Source organism: Trifolium pratense, linkage group LG2 (assembly GCF_020283565.1).
Source record: "Trifolium pratense cultivar HEN17-A07 linkage group LG2, ARS_RC_1.1, whole genome shotgun sequence".
Taxonomy (NCBI): domain Eukaryota; kingdom Viridiplantae; phylum Streptophyta; class Magnoliopsida; order Fabales; family Fabaceae; genus Trifolium; species Trifolium pratense.
This window is the reverse complement of record NC_060060.1, coordinates 19,032,142-19,047,250: the sequence shown is the minus strand read 5'-3', so window position 1 is coordinate 19,047,250 and position 15,109 is coordinate 19,032,142. Positions and strand designations below refer to the sequence as shown.

Below are 15,109 nucleotides of genomic sequence, written 5' to 3'. Positions count from 1 at the left end.
TTGAACGGTAAGGTGCATATAGCTATTGGTAAGTGGTTGGAGTCATAAGATTTTAATTAACCAAGTAAATAGTGTAATTCGCAGATGGTGGTTTTTTTTTGTTGCCCAAAATAAACTCAATTTGCAGATGGTGTTTACATTAAACAAGTAGAACAAGACTTCAATTTTTATAAGAAATTATTACTAATTTGATTAACATTTTAATAAAGAAGAAGTAACAAAGCCAACAATAAAATAATGGTTAAGGATGTTTCTATATAGTGACTCTAGTTTAAGCTCTAAAACAGCCTATTAAAATAATAAATAATATTAGCAACACACTCTTTAATAAACACACTCTAACACACTCTTTTTTATTGGTTGAAATTCACATGAATCCCATAAAAAAATGTGGACCCATATAATTTTTATGGGACCCATATAAATTTTAACCAATAGAAGAAAGTGTGTTAGAGTGTGTTGCTAGTACTCCTCTTAAAATAATAGTCCCACATCGGACAAGTTGTTAACAATAGAGAAAATGGCAATGTTTATAAAGGGGTATCGCTTTATGTACACTGGGTGTCTAAGCAAATGCGCCTAGAGTAGAGGTGCAAAATATAAATTTCAGGGTGGTCAAAATATAGAAGTATAAAAAATTTGGTGTGATTTTTAAAACAACAGACTTTGAAATGGAACACTGCTATTGTTTTTAAATCAAATTAAATTGTATTCTTGAATAAAAAGTTTACAAGCAATAAAGAGTAAATGAGACTCTTAAATTACTACCCTTAATAAATTTCAGAGAACAATAAAGAGTAAACCAGACTCTTAAACTACTACTCTTAACTGATCTTTAAACTCTAACTGAAGATGAGTAGGTAACGAGAACCCCCGGATAGCTTCGCGCCTCGCTTCTTCTCAACACGGAACAAGTGTCCGTCGACTAGGGTGGGAGGAGCCCGTTCATGTATCATTGTAAGGGTCACCAACTAGAAACAACATATAACTAAGTACGCAAATATCAAATATACGATACATGAAAAACAATTAAGCACTTAGCATTTTATTCTTAATCAACATAATATAAAATGCACAAGTAGCCTATCGATGCAGACGATAGAGTTGAGTAAAAAAAAATTCACTTGCAATGTAAGATGCAAATTGAGTTTGCTACCAAAATAACGAGAGAGATATTTTGATCATTTTAGACGACGTGCGACAAACTTTGAGTGTCGATGAACTCTTACCAAAATTTAATTTGTGCAACTACTACCCCAATTCACCTAAACAGGCAAATTGGACACAAATGTATAACCAAAAAATACAAAAAAAAGACAGACCAATACTCAAATTATTTTATGGTGCTACATTCATGAAAAACTAATCAAATTTTGCACAATGCATGCTTATGAATAATCTCTATACTCCAAATACACACTTCTAAAAAGTAAATATGAAAAGTTTTTCGTAGTAAGGAAAAAACATTGAACCTTAAAACCAAAAAGAAGTTGAACCCTTACTTTATGTGCTTGTAGACCTTATAAACTGAATCAACTCATAGAAGCTATTATAGGAAGAACCACCCGGACTCACACTCTTACAAGCCAACTCAGACATTTCCATAGCCGATCTTAAAAACTCTTCCTTTCTATTCACCATAACATCATTCACCATATTCTCCACAACCTTTCTATCACAAACATCTTTCATATCCAACCCAATTTTCCAAACCTCACTCACAAACCTACTATTAATTTGTTGATCAGCAAAATAAGGCCAACAAATCATAGGTACACCACAAACCACACTTTCCAAAGTAGAATTCCATCCACTATGTGTCAAAAAAGCACCAATTGCCTTATGAGACAATACTTCCTCTTGTGAGACCCACTCAACAATCAAACCCTTTTCCTTATTTGTCCCTTCCTTAAGCTCATTTAATAGTCCTTTTTCTTGTACCATGTTTGGCCTAATCACCCACAAAAATTGTTTTTTACTATTCAATAAACCATGCCAAATCTCAATGAGTTCTTCTTTCTTCATTGGTGTGGTGCTACCAAAGCTAACATATATAACTGATTTTAATTCTTGAGAATCAAGCCATACCATGCATTCTTTATCCACTTTGAAAAAATTGCTTTTGAAGGATGATGCTGATGATGTTTTTTTGGTGGTATTGAGGTGGTGGTGAAGAGGGCCAAGAGTGTAGAGTTTAGGGAAGTGAAGACGGATTTGGGAGAGGATTGGAGAGTCTAGATCCTCAAATGTGTTGAGTATAAGCGCGTTTGCATTAAGTGATTGTTTGGTTCGAAGAACAACCTCGTCTAAAAGGATATGATCTTCATTGTTTTGTCGACAGAAACTTGGAAGATCTCTACACCGAAGCAAGTTTTCCATGCCGGGCATGTTTCTTATGATACGATCCATGTCCTCTTCTCCTATAAATTAATTAAATAGGTAGTGTTACATATTCAATATGAATATAGCAATGTGTATGCATCAAAATAAGTTGTACACAATTTATGGAAAAACAAAATAAAATTGATCATCATTTTGTGTTAGTACAATACAAAACAATACAGAATAAAGGTCTACCTACAAGTATATACTTAATAAAATTGCACTCATGATGATTCTTGAAACAATATTCAATAATCAAAGAAAAGTAAAATTTTCTATCTAGCTATTAACTATTAAGTCATATGATTAAATACATTTTTGGATTTTATCATAATAGCTAGATAGCTCTTAGGGAGAGCTTACTGCCTATTTGGATTCCACAAAACTCAAAGAATTAATCTTTACAATTGCGTCCAAAGAATAACTAATTTGCACAAAAAAAGAAATAATACATCTCTGAATTTTCAAGTATCGCAATTATGCGATTTTGGTAGTCAGGACGTGGATTCAACATTAAATAAACAGGCCAATTAAATAACAATCTACAGCTATATTCCCTCATGGTAGTTTTCCTTGAAACACAGTAATCAAGTAAGTGAGTGAGTTATCATAAAAAAAAAAGTAAGTGAGTGAGTGCATATGTATAATTAAATAAAGAGAAAGTTATGGAATTCTTTTAAAAAAAATCTGATATATCAAGCTAAGTATAAGGAATTTATGTTCTGTTTTTTTTTTTTCATGTCAGAACCAAGGTTGGTAAATGGTACATGAGAATATTACTAAATGGAATTGAATTGAATATTCTAGTTGGAATTTATAAATAGATATTATCTCGTATTCCATTCCACTTAGTATATCTTTGGTATCACGATAGATATACCAGAATCATGATGACCTAACGTGATTTTTCAAAATTACAGAGTGCAGCTTTTGCAAAATCACTATATATCATTGTGATTTTGAAAAATCCACCGTAATACAAAACATAGGTTTAATATATCATTAATCCAAACATACTCTAAAGTTAGCAATTAGCATAATTAGAGAGAGGAATCACTGATCCGTTAGTTAGTTTAGTGGTGATTGTCGTTAAACTTGGTAGGGAGGACCGCGATTCGATCCCCCACAACTGCGATCGGGAGGGGCTGGAACCACTTGATGCCAGAACTGACCCCGAATCACATTAAACTAGTGGTGAAAGCAAAAAAAAAAAATAATAATAATTAGAGAGAGGAATCTGATATTTACCTCTAATTGGTAATTCATTACACTCCAAGAGCTTAGGAACACATAAATAAGCCCAAAAGCAACAAGGACTAATAGTACGAAAATGAATCAATTGTATCCCAAACTCATGAGCCAAATCAGTAGCAAGGTCACCAAAAATTCCATCCAAAACAATACAACTTATTTTCTCAGAAACAATAATCTCTCTCAAAAAAGGTTTACTATACAAACTCAATGACACAATTGCATCTCCAATCTTTACTCCAAATCCAGGATGATTCTCCTCATCAAGAAAATCAGGAATAGTCTTGAATTGAAGCTTAGGATAACATTCTAAAAGAGCTTGAATATCATCATTGAATTGAATGAGTCTGTTGTGGATGTATTGTGTGTTGAGGAAAGTTATGTGGAGATTTTGAATTGCAAGAAGTTCAGCTAGTTTTAGCATTGAGTTTACATGGCCTTGTGCTGGACAAGGAAAGATTAGCACATGAGGTGAAGATTCGTCCATTGATTTTTCCATTTTTCAAATATCTTAGTTGCTATTGCATCTAATTTGTGATGATTAATTTTGAGCGGTGTAGGATGAGTCGTGCACTAGTGGTACTAGAAATGACTGACATATGTTGGTGTCTTTATATATTCAACACAATCATGGTATATAACATCAAATTCATCTTTGTTTTTGACGATTAGGTCTATTATAATTTATCACGTTGGCCTGCCATTTTTTACATCTATTCCTCTTTTTTTTTTTTAATTTTATTTGGGCTTTTCTTTTTTCTTCACAATTATGTCACTTGAACAGTAACTCACATGTTACGTCAGCATATATGACAAGATATATTAACGTATCATGTGAGTTATTGTTCACGTGTGTTGATCAAAATCAGTAGAGTGTGTTCACGTGTGTTGGTCAAAATTAGTAGAGTGTCAGCCTTTTATTAAAAGGACTAAAGTTATGAGCCAAAATTATAAATTTGTGAAAGTTAGGAAACCAAAAATATAACTTAATTCAAAAATAAATAAAATTGAGGCTCTAATTTTTGGAGATTATGGCTGTCAGTCTGGTTGCCCTGACCCAAAATCGACCCTAAATCATTAGGCCTAGTTTGGATTGATATTTTTTTTGAACAAGAGTTTAGATTGATATTTGAATTTAAAGTTTAAGGAACACAAGTATTCTTTTTGATATTTTAATTCATTTAATTTGAGATATCAAATCAAATTGAATGGAATTATTTGTGAATTTTAATGAGCCGAATTTGAGTTTATGATAAACTCAAATCGAAATTCTATCTGACCCTTCCACCCTTACTGAGTTACTGGTGCAAATTATTTTAATGTGGTGAAAATGAACTATCACACATTATAAATTTATAATTATATGAGTGGACCGAAACTTTTACCAATTCAGTGCACTCCGTGAAAGAAGTTCCAAACTGTCAACATCTCACGACTCATCCTGTCATGTACGTCTTTGCTTTTTTTGTTTGGGCCATAAAGAAATCGAGTTGAATTAATATATATTAGATTAAGAATAGTTATACAAGTGATTTTGACACTATATTTTTTATCTAAAATATTTATGTATTAAGTTTATGAATTATCTTATTTATACGTTGTTCGATTTTTACTCTTCCAACTGATATGGATTTAACACGTAGTAGCTGTTTTTAGATTTAACACAATTACCGCGTGGACGTAGTATCTGTTTTTGACCGTTAGATAAAAAACGGTGGAGATTAAATAAAGTAAAATCTAATTGTTTTCATAGATACCAGCTAGCTATACAACCCGATCAATATTCTATGGTCAAAATCTTTTAATGCATGAAACAGTTACAACAGTGGATCCAGGTCCATATACAAAACATGTGAATGTGTGCACAATTTTAATTTTCGTAAAGAGTTGTGCGCACCTTAGTGACATTTTCCTAAAATAATGAGGTGGATTATTTATTATCTGTTGTTAGTAATTAAGAATGTGGAGTTTGCGCATGTTAATAGAGAAACAAATGATTTAGCAGATGCTTTGGGAAAAAGGGGCTCAAGCTCGGGTGATAGATGGATTCACTGGTTTTGAGTTTCTGGTGTGGCTTTGTGTTAGTGTTCCTTTGGTTTCTTGCTTTTGGGTTTGTATGGTGTACTTTGCAGGCTTAGTAGTAGCTTTAGGGAAATGGATATGCTGCAGTTGAGTTTTAACTGCAGGGATATGCTGTAGAGCGGTGTTTTTATAATTTATTTAAATAATAATAGGACAATTTACTTCACTGTGTGGTCCTGCACTTGAGTTCAACCGCAGGTGATCTTGATCCCCCGCTCGTTTTTTTTTGAAATTTTTTATGATGTTTTAAACATACTTGAAAAAAATAATTCAAAAATACATATTGACTTAACAGTAGGGTCAAAATTGAGTCTAGAATAATTTTTATGAAACTAAAAATATAATAAATTTAAGTAAATACTAAACTTAAAAAGTCATAATTTTGTAGGGACTAAAATCATATTTAACCCCCAAAAAAATTAAATCATATTTAACCCCCAAAAAATTATATTGTAATCAAATGTTAAATATGTTTTTAGTCCTCAAAATATATTAAATTTCATTTTTAATCCTCTAAAAATTTATTTCAAACTTTGATCCTCTAAATATTCCGTTTTCAATTTTAGTCCGTAGATTTTTACAAAAGTTCATGTATATATAGCATGTTTCAAATGACTTTTTAATGACATATCATTATTAAAACTTTTATTTTGACAAAAATCATTATTAAAACTTTAAAATGTTATTAATTTAATAATATCACTAATTAATTTTTAGTTTAAGAATTTAATCTTTAATTTGAATTGATAGGTAAATTATTAAAGATCAAATATTTAAACTAATAATACTTTAAGATCTTAACGATAATAAGTCGTAAAAAAAAAGTCGTTTGAAACATGTTACGTGAATTTTTTAAAAAAACTAAGGACTAAAATTAAAAAGCAATATTTAGAGAAAGTCAAAGTTTAAAGAAATTTTTTAAGAGAACTAACAATAAATTTTAATACATATAGAGGGAATAAAAATATAATTAACCATATAATCTCTAAGTGAAATCCCAAAATGAAAAAAAAAGCAATATGCCATTTCTAAGCTATAAAACTACATATACAATGAAATTTAATTAGGTCTGGACTACTCCAATTTACCTAAACAAACAAATTTTACACGAATGAAATGTTGAAGATAAAAATATACAAAAGACAAGACAATAATCAAATTATTTTATGAAGCTACTTTCTCCATCTCCATATTATTAATGGAATCTCATCATCCATACATAATGAAAATGAATTAGTGTTGTTCCCTCAATAATTTGACAAGTATGTATTTGAAAAGATCATAAACTTTTTTGGTTTTTTAGTGATATAAAACCATCATCAAATTTTACACTTCAAATACATATATACTTCTTTTAGTGATCTTGTTATACACTTATAAAAAAAATGAGTTTTTTTCTTTGACAGAAAATATGAGAAGTTTTTAGCAGGAGAATTATAAGGAAAATCCCATATTTTATGGGCTAGAGGACCTTATATATTCAATCAAATCTTGGAAGTTGGTGTAGGAAGAACCATCACAACTCACACTCTTGGTAGCCAACTTAGCAATTTCCATAGCTGATTTTAGAAACTCTTACTTCCTATTCACCATAACATCATTCACCATATTCTCCGCAACCTTCCTATCACAAACATCTTTCATATCCAACCCAATTTTCCAAACCTCACTCACAAACCTACTATTAATTTGTTGATCTGAAAAATAAGGCCAACAAATCATAGGCACACCACAAACCAAACTCTCCAAAGTGGAGTTCCATCCACTATGTGTCAAAAAAGCACCAATTGCCTTATGCGACAATACTTCTTCTTGTGGAACCACTACAAGAAAAAACGCGATTTGCTACCATATATTTGCTACGAAACATGTTACTAGTTAATTTCAAGTATATTAACAACCATTTGACAGAAATTATGTTTATATTACTTTTTGTATTATTTTTTTATTTTTTGACTGCAAGTATTGTTATTACTACTATTTCCTTTTTCATTTCTTTGACGTAAGGAAATATCTCAAACACCACACATCGTTATCATCAATATCGCGTCACCGATTGCTCTCTCTCGCTTTCGCTCTCACTCCGATCTTGCTCTGTTCACGATTCTTCTCCGATCTCACTCTCCCTTCGATCTTGCTCCGATCTCAATCTCCTTCGATCCTCTTCGCCGCATTCCTCCTTCCTCGCGATTGTTATTCTTCGTTGAAATTTGATGTTGTAGTGCTCGATTCTTCTCCGATTTGGCGTAAGTTAAATTTCAACACTCTAATTTAGATTTCTGTGATTGTTATTCTTCGTTAGCATTTCAACACTCTAATTGAGTTCTGGACTTGATTTGAACGCTATGAATCACATAATCTCATTCGTCTAAATTAGAAATCAATACTGCATAATCGGAAAATTAGGGTTCCTACTTCATGTATGTTTAATTGCATAATCATCGACTCAATAAGCATTGATTATTTGCATGTTATTACATTACAGGAGACTTACTGAGAAAAATCCTTTTAAATCTATTTTCACATCAACAAAATCCTTCAATTGAACACATTTTACGGCAATTTTTGTTTCCATTTCTCTATTTAGGTTTTGCACAAATTGAATTCAGGTTACTAAATTTGTTCACCAAATTCATTTTAATGTATAATATAGAATTAGATCATACTTATTGGATTGATTCTATAAGTGACATATCTAGTGGCATGTATTTAGATGATACATGATTCTTATTCTTACAAGAAACTTTGCTGTAATACAATAATTTCCTCTGTATATTAATTTGCTAGTGACTTGTGATTGGGCAGAGCAATGAGTCACCGATCCCTTTATACACGTTCATAATGATCGTCTTTTTTCTAATGTAGGTGATTTGTGATTTGATCATCTTTGCATATTGTATGCAACTATGTTGATGAAGCTATTGGAAGCAACTATTCTTATGTTCCGCTATTGGAAGCAACTCAAATGCATAGTTTAGGGAATATACAATTTAAAAATTGTATAGTCTCATTAGTAGCCTTATCATCATATTATGTGCTTAAAATTTTATTTATGCTTTAAGTAGTTTTCAATTGGACGAATATATCAAGACATGATCTATTAATTAATGTTTCCATTCAACTTAATCTTTAATACATTGAGCCTATTATCTATCCTCTTTTGATCAGGAACCGTATATGGAACCGTGGATTTCCCCAAACTAACTTTTAATGAAAGTGTGAAGCTTAGAGCTGGTGTTAACAAAATCTCCCTTCTGAGTGTTGCAGTTGGGCTTCCGGTTCGTTTTCTCCCTCTCTATTTGTGTCTTCCTGCACATGGACTTGTCTAAATATATTATCTTTGCACATCAAAACTAACTGATTTTTCGGAAACATAAACGGTAGTTGATGTCATGACTATGTCTGATTAGACGTGGTCGAGGGAGAAGTCGCAATCCACCTCAGTCTTCCTTAGGTATTTCAGTCAATTGGATCTCTTAGGGATTTAACAGTTTCAATCTCCATGTTTTTGTTGATTTCAATTTAACACTTGATGCTTATTATTAGTTCCGAATCAATTTGCAGATCTTTTTACAATTGACATAACAGTAAGTATTGATGTATGAATATCATCCAATTTCTGTCACTATGGTCTATGAAGGAACTTAAAGATGTTGGTAATCCAACAATATTGGCATCCACTAGGCGACAAGCATTTAGAGATAGCCTAGAACAGAGAATCCTCAATGCTGAAACTTTCCCATATTATGTAAGGTGCAAAAGCTTCTTCATGTTGACTTATCTTTAATTCGATTTTCTAATACTACCTTTGGTCCTATATATATATATATAATAGACAATTAGGTTATATTTTTTATCCTAAAAATAACAGACATTGTACACTTTTTCTAGTTTACTAAAAATTGAAATTTCTTTTACAAGACATCCATCTTCTCTATGTAAGTGGGTTTCATTTAATGAGGATTAAGGGTATTTGGTTCTTTATAAGTAGAACCAAAGGGTGTATATGCTACCTTAACTTATAGTACATCTAGCATGGTCAATGTTAGATGTAGTCTACTTTGTTACAATTACCTTAATATTTCTTGTTGCTCGTTTAGTGACTTATAGACACTATAGTTAGTAGTTATTGCTTTGGAATAGATAACAAATAACTTATGGCTAATTAGATCTGATGTGTGGCATTATTACAGCGATACAACAAAGAATGTGTTGATTATTTCTACATATATTCATTTGAAGTGCAATGGTTTTGAAAAATATGCTTCAGATCTCCCGTCGGTGTGCCCACGGATATTGTTATCTGGTCCTTCAGGTAATTTGATCATTCTCATTTATGCTTCTATTTCTCCCTTCTATAACATAGAAGTGATAGAGCCTCCCTTCAGGTATGTTGTTGTGTCCTAATAGATAAGTATCTATCTACGATTCCTAATGTCTTGTTCTAATATTGATGCCAGTTGACATTTTGAAGGCTTTAATTATATGATGTTTATGTAAAATTCAGGTGATCGAGTAAAATTTGTCGGTAACTTTCCACCTGCTGTCTCATCACTACAAAATTATTCTTCAAGGTAATTTATGGTATTGATGAATTATACATAGAAGTGTAATCTCATAGGTAATTTATGGTATTGATGATTTATTCGAAATTTATTTGAGCTTTAATTGTCTTACGCATGCAGTTGTCTAGTCTGCATTTGTCGTACAAATGTACTTAAAAGATCATATAGTCTACAATAATTGTTATACACATGCAATTGTCTGACCTTAGTCTTCATTTGTCGTACAAATGTGCTTATATCATCATAAAGTCTATAATAATTAGTCCTTGTTATGCCGATAATGTAGGGCGTATTCTAGCGTGAGAGAGCTACTTATATGTCTCACCCGTGAGAGACTGAATTTTAACCGCTGGATGAGTTAAACGGTTGTGATGTTGTACCTGGAGAAGGGAAAATTCCTGCAGTTATACCAGGTGAATATTTTATTACTGCAGTCAGGGATATATTTTGGTACTCATAATTGATCATAAGTGCATTATAGTTTCTTTGTTTGAATAGGTTCTCAATTTTGTAAATATAGACTTGACTCAAATAGTTTCCTCAAATTGATGACTGAGCTTTTTCTTGCATATGTGCTGCCATGTGGGACTGAACTTTTGTGAGTTTTGTAACCACATTAATGAATGACCAAAGTGAATACTTTTGAAACTTTTGGTGAGGGTCTTTACGAGGGTTTAGAAAGTGAGGCTTCTGCTTTTTTTTGTTTTCGAATCTTTGATGAAGCTATTCTATTTTTTATTTTTGATGATCCTACTAGTGCCTCACCAACTAGTACCTTTGAATTTTGTCCAGTATATAGCAGTTGTGTTCGGATATCGGATGATTAACTAATCATGTATATGCCAGAATGTAAGTCAAATTTTTATTGTTATTATTAGAATTATGTTGATACATGTTTTGCTTGTATAAGTAGTTTATTGAGTTTTTAAAATTCTGCAGATGCATTTGGTGAGAGTGGAAAACCTTCATCAGGAGATGATGTTGTTGTGCCTCCCAATGCTTCGCTCCAAATGGATCTTGGGTTAGTCTCGTGGAGGATTGTATCTGACATTACTAAGGATAGGAAGGTCCTTAAGAAGATCTTAAAGGAAGGAGAGGGAAATGAAAGACCAAATGATGGAGCTATGGTTCTAGGTACAGTTTTGCTAATAAAAACTTTTAAAGGTTTTTGTACTTTGATTTCATTTGTAAAGGTGAGAATATTATGTCTTCATTTTCTTTAGGTTTTTTAGTTTTGACAAAGTTGGAAGATATACTTGATTACTTATATAATGCTAACATGTGTTTAGTTACTTTGTTATGCATAAAATTTAGTCTTGTAGTTGTAAATCATGTTGATTTAATTAGGCTTATTTCAATTTTTTAATAGATGATAATTAATTTATAATTAGCTTGAATTTTGGGCATGAATTCATAATCAGCATTTTATAATTATATATTTTTTTAAAAGCTTGGATTTGGCTGCGAAATCGCTAGGAATGTGTAGCTAGAGATTTATTGCGAAATTGTTGTGAAATATCCTAGCGATTTAGTTAGGAAATATAAAAGTTTGAACATTATTTAACTAGGCATTAATTGGGAACTTGCTAGGATATTCTATATATTAGTTGCAAATTAGCTAGGAAATTTTTTGATAGGTGATTTGCCACCCAATCCATGCTACGCCCTATACGATAGCTAATTCACAACAAATCTGTAGCTAACTCTGTTTTAATAGAGATTAGCTACGAATTAGCTACAAAGACCGTCGTAGCAAATCCCGTATTTTCTTGTAGTGAACCCAACCCACAATCAACCCTTGTTCCTTATTAGTCCCTTTCTCAAGCTCCTTTAATAGTCCTTTTTCTTGTACCATGTTTGGCCTAATCACCCACAAAAACTGTTTTTTACTATTCAATAAACCATGCCATATCTCAATGATTTCTTCTCCTTTCATTGATGCGATGCTACCAAAGTTAACATATACAACTGATTTCAACGGTTGAGATTCGAGCCAGGTCATGCATGTTCTATCCGCTTTGAAGAATGATAATGATGATGATGTTTTTTTTGTGGTATAGAGGTGGTGGCGAAGAGGGCCAAGAGTGTAGATAATGAGTTTGGGGAAGTGGAGACGAATTTGGGAGAGGATTGGAGCTTCTAGATCCTCAAATGTGTTGAGTATCAACGCATTTGCTTTAAGTGATTGTTGGGTTTGAAATACAAAATGGTCTAAAGCAATATGATCGTTTTCTTTGGATATTCTTTTGAAACTTGGAAGATCTCTACATCGAAGCAAGTTTTCCATACTTGGCACGTTTCTTATCATACGATCCATGTCCTCATCTCCTATAAATTAAACAAGTAGAACACTCATATAAGTCATTATTTGCATCTATGAAGCACATACACAAGACATCAGATACGATACAAACACACCAATAATACCTGACACGTTTTCTATGCTCTGATACTCTCTGATACTTTGTGGTACTTTGTATTCTGCTCCTATTCTATGGTACTGACTTTATTTGTCAGAATTTATGGCTAAAAAGTGGGAGTAATATTTCTTATGTGCATGATGTGATGAAGAATGCTATAACATCTAGTATATCATCTATGTGTGATATGCATGTGTGATATGCATGTTTTGAGGGGGAGTGAAGTTTATGCACGTATTGAGGGGGAGTAGGTAGAATTTATTTTTCTACTATATATGATGTGCATGTCTGACTATGTGGCATTGCTTTACTATGAAGGAGTTTATTTCTCTTATCTTGAATCCACTTTGTGAGAGTTTATTTCTCTCTGACTGTACTCTATGAGGCTAGATGTGTTATGTTCCGCTGTTGCATGCCTTTGATGTTACTTGCTAGCTATTTGTCATCTGATGATCTATTTTATATAGCTTAGCAATGTTCTACTTTCTTTCCTAGTTGTGTGCTTGTGTTGATTCGAAGGAAAGTTTAGACTATATCTCTCTATGCACTGGCCTAAGGTTGTTTTAGCAAAAATTTGTCAAAGGGGGAGATTGTTGGGTTTTTGTGATTAGCTACATTTTGCAAAAACCAACTCTAGCCAGATGCTGGACAAGATGTTGTAGCATGTGAGTACAACATTGTCTGCTCTGTTTTGCGCAGGAATTTTTATATCATATTTTTGTTAGATTTGTTTCAGAAATAATTTCATGCTTATCCAACAAGCCAAGACGTGCCTTGTCCCACAAGTCTCTAAAGGCGGTTGTTTATTTTATTTTCTCCAAAAATATGACTCAATATTTTTGGAATGCATCAAATATTGTTTTGGAGTAAATCTTTATTGAAGAATTATTTTGAAGTAAATCTTGTGAGCTGGCCAATGAAGATTCCAGCTGTTTATTTGAAGTCTTGCTGCTCAAGCTTCTGAAAGGCAGTTTGCATGCTTTATGTAAAACAAAAATATAACATAATATATTTTTGCGTTAAATCAAACATGGTTTTATTTTTAAAAATAATTTAGGGTTGGCCGCAATACTTACAGCTGTGTGGGTCTGAAAACCTAGCTTGCACATCAAGACAATTGAAGACTATAAATACGAGAAGACTCATGCCTATTCTACTCATGTAATCTAAACCGTGTTTTACTAAAAGTGTGAGTTTTAGGGTTTAGAGTGTGTTGTTAATTGTGAGCCTTTCTTGTGTCACTTTGATGCAAGTTTAGGACTGTGTCTTGGGTTTTAATTGTAAACTACTCCTAAGCTTTGAAGCACAGAGTTAGTGTGTGTGTGTTTCACTCGAGAACTTTTAAGCGAGAGTGAAGTCTAGTTTCTAGGAGAGTGTCTCCATCTCTTGATCGTTTTAAAGTTTACAGCAACACAATACGTGTTGTTAGAAGGGATTGAGACGGGGTCTCATATCTAGGAGGTTCCTAGGTAGGATTGCACGGGTAGTGTCTAGGCGATAAGTCAAGTACCGGGTGTTGGTCGAGGGCTTTGAACTAGAGCTATTATAGTGGATTCATTCCTGGATTGGTATCCCCCAGAGTAGGTGACGTTGAACTGAACTGGGTTAACAAAAGATCTATGTTATTTACTTTATTGTTGTTTATTGTCTTTATTATCCCCAGCTTTTATATTGCTACGACAGTTGCTGTAGCATCTTGCGTAGCATCTGTCCACTGCGTGCTGGAATTTCAGTTGCCAATGTCTCTACACCTTGAGTTTAGCCAAATTACAATACTCAAACACAAGAATGCACTCAACACTGGCATCACTAACTATATACCAGTTTGGAACCAAGCATACAGAGCCTAAAGGACCAAAATCTTTCCAAGTTAACATCCAGGAAAATGCTCTAAAGTGCAACCTGTAGAGACAAAGTTGATGTGATCAATTGACTCCCCATTAATCTTCTTTCTTATGTTCATGAGAAACATCAACAGGCTTGATAACAGCCCCACCCTCCTCATCTTCCTTGACAGCAACAACAACCTCATCATCGGGATAGCAAACAACAATAACAGGACAGACACAATGATGCATTGCACACAGTAATCACTAACACTTCCAAGCTTCCCATCACTACCACGAATCTTCTCAAGATAAATCTCAACCAACCCAGAATTCAACTTATCCACTGTCACAAGATTTGTCTCTCAGTCACCAATACACCGAATCAATTCCATAGTTTGAAGCATTTTAAAACAAATTATTAACATCGCAAATGTGTGGCCGTTAACAAGATCCTTCAAACAAATTGATCAATTTCAATGAAAATGACCCATTACCAGAAAATGATTTAGCACTATCTTCATCGTTAACTATACGAAACCTCTTAACAGAAACTTTATTGATAATGATGTTGTAATCTACG

At 32.8% G+C, this 15,109-nt stretch overlaps 3 protein-coding genes across 6 annotated transcripts; 1 reads left to right on the top strand and 2 right to left on the bottom strand.

Moving 5' to 3' along the window:
- Positions 1 to 528: 528 nt before the first annotated feature.
- LOC123903844 (7-deoxyloganetic acid glucosyltransferase-like) lies at positions 529 to 4,279 on the bottom strand. 4 transcript variants are annotated; one of them, XM_045953502.1, is made up of 3 exons: positions 3,631 to 4,241; positions 1,503 to 2,420; positions 529 to 971 (listed from the first exon to the last, which is right to left on the bottom strand). In XM_045953502.1, exons 1-2 carry the CDS (start codon positions 4,130 to 4,132, stop codon positions 1,504 to 1,506), a joined length of 1,419 nt encoding a protein of 472 aa, XP_045809458.1. In that variant the 5' UTR covers positions 4,133 to 4,241; the 3' UTR covers positions 529 to 971; position 1,503. The 4 variants fall into 4 exon arrangements, with proteins under 4 accessions (XP_045809458.1, XP_045809457.1, XP_045809459.1 ...); XM_045953501.1 differs by having other exon boundaries at positions 531 to 925; XM_045953503.1 differs by having other exon boundaries at positions 685 to 941.
- A 1,359-nt stretch (positions 4,280 to 5,638) lies between these two features.
- Positions 5,639 to 11,567, top strand: LOC123904324. Its single transcript, XM_045954001.1, has 9 exons — positions 5,639 to 5,743; positions 7,679 to 7,961; positions 8,884 to 8,993; positions 9,356 to 9,468; positions 9,909 to 10,030; positions 10,223 to 10,289; positions 10,567 to 10,693; positions 11,073 to 11,129; positions 11,220 to 11,567. The coding sequence occupies exons 1-7, from the start codon at positions 5,639 to 5,641 to the stop codon at positions 10,640 to 10,642; spliced, it is 876 nt and encodes a 291-aa protein (XP_045809957.1). The 3' UTR covers positions 10,643 to 10,693; positions 11,073 to 11,129; positions 11,220 to 11,567.
- Positions 11,568 to 12,015: 448 nt separating this feature from the next.
- Positions 12,016 to 14,778, bottom strand: LOC123904323 (7-deoxyloganetic acid glucosyltransferase-like). Its single transcript, XM_045954000.1, has 2 exons — positions 14,697 to 14,778; positions 12,016 to 12,608 (listed from the first exon to the last, which is right to left on the bottom strand). The coding sequence occupies exons 1-2, from the start codon at positions 14,776 to 14,778 to the stop codon at positions 12,016 to 12,018; spliced, it is 675 nt and encodes a 224-aa protein (XP_045809956.1).
- Positions 14,779 to 15,109: the final 331 nt, after the last annotated feature.